The sequence below is a fragment of the Echinops telfairi genome, unplaced genomic scaffold (assembly GCF_000313985.2).
Source record: "Echinops telfairi isolate 266 unplaced genomic scaffold, ASM31398v2 ScPeMD7_7459;HRSCAF=8497, whole genome shotgun sequence".
Taxonomy (NCBI): Eukaryota; Metazoa; Chordata; class Mammalia; order Afrosoricida; family Tenrecidae; genus Echinops; species Echinops telfairi.
This window is the reverse complement of record NW_022111359.1, coordinates 3,101,715-3,106,254: the sequence shown is the minus strand read 5'-3', so window position 1 is coordinate 3,106,254 and position 4,540 is coordinate 3,101,715. Positions and strand designations below refer to the sequence as shown.

Below are 4,540 nucleotides of genomic sequence, written 5' to 3'. Positions count from 1 at the left end.
CCCACCCTGCGCGGCCCGCAACTCGCCCTCCCGGTCCCCGCGGACCCTCCTTTGTCCCAACCCCACCCTCGGCGCGCCGCGAGGGGGGCCCTCCTTCTCCTCTCTGCACACCCCCTTCGACCTTAGCCCCCCACGTTAGCGAGCGTGGCCCTCCCACCGAGCCAAGCTTTGGCTAGACCACCCCTCCGCCCTGACACTTCTCTCCAGCCCGCTCCGCAGCCCACCCCCCACCCCTGCCCGCCCCTAGCTCCTTCCCAAGTTAGAGCCCCTTGCCTAAACCCCTTCCTCCGGAGTTGGGATGGGGGGCTCTGGGCTACCCCTTTCTGTACACCCACTGAACCCATCATGGTAGTTAGCATGGTCCTTCTGCCGAGCCAGGCCAGAACCAGATCAACCCCCCTCCATCAGCCCCCTAGCTGCCCGCTCCCCACTCAGTCCCTCAGTCTGGAACTCCCATTGAATGGGGGACTCTGGGCACCCTCTCCCCTCTGGCACCCATCAGCTGTCCTTCTGCTTGGCCCTCTCCAAGGGTCAGGGCCTCTCCATCGGCCCCCACAAAGTGTGTGTGTGTGTGTGTGGGGTGCTCAGGAAGTCCCTCCAATCCCCGTCCCCCCAGCACAGCCATTAGACGCTCCCTGTCTGCCCGCTCGTAGCTAGGCAGGACAGTCACCCTCCCCCCAGGCTGTGTCCTCTGGTCCAGCTGCCCTGATGGCTCACGTCTGAGCTTGCTCCAACCTGCCTGTGTCCCACCTGGCTCCTGTGAACCAGGGGTGAAGCCTGGGCATCAACTACAGGAAGAAGACCCCAAGCCTCACATCTGCTAGCTCGGCCCCCTCCCTGCTCTGTGACCTTGGGCCAGCCCCTCCCCCTCTGTGTCCAGGACGCCCTCCCCCACCTAGCCTCAGGGAGCTTCTCTGAGGGTTTCTTCAATGGCGCTCATTGAGGGAGGGGGCCCCCTCTAGCTCGGAGCTCCACCACAGGGTCAGGTGGCCGCCAGGAAGTGGCCGGAGCTAGGTAGTGCCACCTGAAGTGGCCAGTCCAGATGGGTTAGGGGTTGGCAGAACTGGGACCCTGCCCCCCTCCCCCAGCCCTTCATGAAGCGGCTTCATGGTGGTAAGTGAAGCTTCACAGCAGCCCAGAGACCTGTGCCTGGCCCAGCGTGCCTTCTTATCCCAGTCAAGCCAGCCACATCCCACATGGGGTCCCTGTGATTGTGACCAGGCTTACTATTGGCCCCTGGGTGCATGCGGGGTCACCAGGACTTGGGGCCACATTTCAGTAATTGGTTTGATCTTCACCAAGGCTCCCCATTCCTCTCGGGTCAGGGGCTGGCCAATGGCTTTATCCCTGTCTTCCCGCCCTTGTCTCATCAACCCTATGTCACCATTCCTATTTCATGGATGGGTAAACTGAGGCTTGATGACACGAATCTACCTCCACCGGACTCGCTGCACCAGCTTCGCAACGCCCTAAACCCAACCCACTGCCAAGGAGCCCCACAGGGCAGAGCAGAACTGCTCGGGGGGGAGGGGAGGGGGTTCTGAGACTGTCTCTCTTTACAGGGGCAGGGTCTCATCTTTCTCTTTGGAGAGGCTGGTGGGTTTCCACTGCTGATCCTTTGGTTAGCAGCCAAGAACGTGACTTCTGTGCTACCAGGAGTCCATGAAACCCAAGCCCAACCCCGTTGCCATCGAGTTGATTTTAACTCATAAGGAGACCAATATGTCAGAGAGACAGTCTCATCTTCCCCCCATGGAGCAGCTGATGAATTTGAACCACCGATCTTATAGTTAACTCAGAGCACCACCAGTTTTGTTCAACTCCGGCCCAACCCTCTCCCCAAACCGTCACCTTCACACCCACACACCTGAGGGAAGTAGCTTGGTCGTGGCGTGCAGAGAAAGGTGGGGGCTGAGGCAGGTAGCCAAAACCAAATGCCCACTGCCAGGGAGTTGATACGAACTCATAACAGTGCGATAGGATGGAGTAGAACTGCCCCCTGTGGGGTTCCGAGCCTGGCAATCTTTGCAGGGGCAGACAGCCTCATCTTTCTCCTGAGCAGTGGCTGGTGGATTCAAACTGCTGACTTAGTGGTTAGTAGCCCAGTGAGTAACCCAATCTGCCACTGGGGCTCCTTCCTAGACAGTTAGAAGCTCAAATATCCTGTCTTCCATTGGAGACCACCAGGTCTTCACCCCTTGCCTCCCAGGGCGCCCACGTCCCCACTTGTCCATCTTGGCAAGAATCTCTGTGCCCTGTGACTGGCCTGGGCCCCTTGCCCTCTCTGAGCCCAGGAGAGCTGCTCAGAGGAAGTCCTGTTCAGGGAGTTCTTTTTCTGTGGCTACACCTGGCCTGGAGGAGGAGCAGGGGGCCTACCTGATTAGGTGCTAAGGCAGGACCCTGGGAGCTGGGGTATTGGTTGTGTTTTTCTATCTGGTTTCCCCTCCTAATGTGGGCAGCTGGTTCCTGAATTCCCAACTCCATACACCTCAGATCTTGTTTCTTGGACCCTACTGTTAGTCATATTTGAGAGGTGGCGGTAGGAGCCCTGATAGCATGGTGGTTACTCATTGGGCCGTGAACTGAACGACTGTTCGGAACCACCAGCCACTCCTTGGGGAAAAAGACTGAGCTTTCCACTCACCTAAAGAGTTCTCCCCTGCCCTGTAAGGGTCACCGTGAGTTGGAGTAGACTCGATGGCAGTGAGTGTGGCTCTTGGTTTGCTGGGTAGGGGGGCCAGGGACTTTAAAATGCAAATTCCAAGGCCCATCACCAAGATCCACCTCATATTTTGCTTTGGGACATTGTGCCGCTTCTTCCAGCCCCGAGTCCTTTTGCCATAGTACACCCAGCCCAGGCCCTAGTTCCCCATGGTGCAGAGCTAGCAAAAGGCAGCTGACTCCGAGCCCACTCCGTGTGCACACAGCGAGCAGGGGGAATTGTCAAGTCAGCAGAGGCCTTGCCAGCCTCCTCCACCAAGGCCACCTCCTCTGGGAAGCCCTCCCCACTGCCTCCCCTGCCCTGGTCCAGCGTTTGTTTGTTTTTTTCTTCTTTTTTCTTTCTTTTTTTGCTGACAGCCCTCTCTGTGCAGGGTCAGCCTGGGGTTCTGGCAGCTGGCCCCGGCCCCGAGAGCCCCCTGGAGCCTGTGGAAGATGCCGGAGCAGAGCAATGACTACCGAGTGGTGGTGTTCGGGGCAGGCGGCGTGGGCAAGAGCTCGCTGGTGCTGCGCTTTGTGAAAGGCACCTTCCGAGACACCTACATCCCCACCATTGAGGACACGTACCGGCAGGTGATCAGCTGCGACAAGAGCGTGTGCACCCTGCAGATCACCGACACGACGGGCAGCCACCAGTTCCCGGCCATGCAGCGCCTGTCCATCTCCAAGGGTCACGCCTTCATCCTGGTCTTCTCGGTGACCAGCAAGCAGTCGCTGGAGGAGCTGGGCCCCATCTACCGGCTGATCGTGCAGATCAAGGGCAGCGTGGAAGACATCCCTGTCATGCTGGTGGGCAACAAGTGCGACGAGACGCAGCGCGAGGTGGACACGCGGGAGGCGCAGGCCGTGGCCCAGGAGTGGAAGTGCGCCTTCATGGAGACCTCCGCCAAGACCAACCACAACGTCACCGAACTCTTCCAGGAGCTGCTGACGCTGGAGACGCGACGCAGCATGAGCCTGGGCATCGATGGCAAGCACGCCGGCAAGCAGAAGAGGACAGAGCGCATCAAGGGCAAGTGCATTCTCATGTGAGCGCCGCCCCCGCCTCCACACACCGCCACCTGCGCCGCCCCGCCGCAACCACGCCCTCCGCCCGTCCATGCGTCGTCCGTCCGTCGGGCCTCCGCCCTCTCTGTACCTGGAAGCCCAGAGCTCCAGGCGATCGCCCCCCCACCCCGCGTGTTGTGCAGACGGGAGCACTGGGAGTCGGAACGGTGACTCGGAGCACCCTCCGGGCGGCACCGAGGAAGAAAGGCCTGGCCACCTGCCCTTGCGAGAGGACTGCAGCCTAGGGTGCCCCAGGGACAGGCGGGCTCCGTTGCCTCCATCGCCCGGGGCGCGTGGGAGCTGAACGCGGACCTGAAGGGCGCCCCGCAGATGGGAACGTGGCCCACCCGTGCGGCCCGGTCCTGAGTGGACTAGCTCCACCTCCTACCTGCCCCCTCCCCAGCTCTCCCCACCCCGCAAACACCTTTCTCCATCTCTGCCTCCTCCTGTGCCCTCCGCATCTGATCACTGTGACTCTTCGGCGAGCACGGAGCTGAAACACACCCTCCGATCCTTCTCCTCGTGTTCTTCTCTGGTGTTTCGCACACACATGCACACACACACCACGCACCTGTCCCGTGACCTCTGGCCTGTACCCCCGACCCGGTCCCCAGCCACCCTCCCGCTCGGTCTTCGCAGTGAGTGGCGGGTGAGGTGGGTGCGGGGCATCTGCCGTCCACCAGGCAATAACAGCAGGGCTTGGAGCGCGTCCCACCAGCCCTGGGCGGCTGGGGGCCCAGCCGAGCTAAAGACCACAGCACAGCTCCGTGGACTT

At 60.9% G+C, this 4,540-nt stretch overlaps 1 protein-coding gene across 1 annotated transcript; it reads left to right on the top strand.

Annotated features, from left to right (window-relative positions):
* The first annotated feature begins 3,086 nt into the window (after positions 1–3,086).
* Positions 3,087–4,281, top strand: DIRAS1 (DIRAS family GTPase 1). Its single transcript, XM_004714287.2, has one exon. The coding sequence runs from the start codon at positions 3,154–3,156 to the stop codon at positions 3,748–3,750; it is 597 nt and encodes a 198-aa protein (XP_004714344.1). The 5' UTR covers positions 3,087–3,153; the 3' UTR covers positions 3,751–4,281.
* The last annotated feature ends 259 nt before the right edge of the window (positions 4,282–4,540 follow it).

Bases quoted from the DNA above. Each gene is read 5' to 3' on its own strand.
- DIRAS1 (XM_004714287.2), top strand. From the start codon at position 3,154: ATGCCGGAGCAGAGCAATGACTACCGAGTGGTGGTGTTCGGGGCAGGC.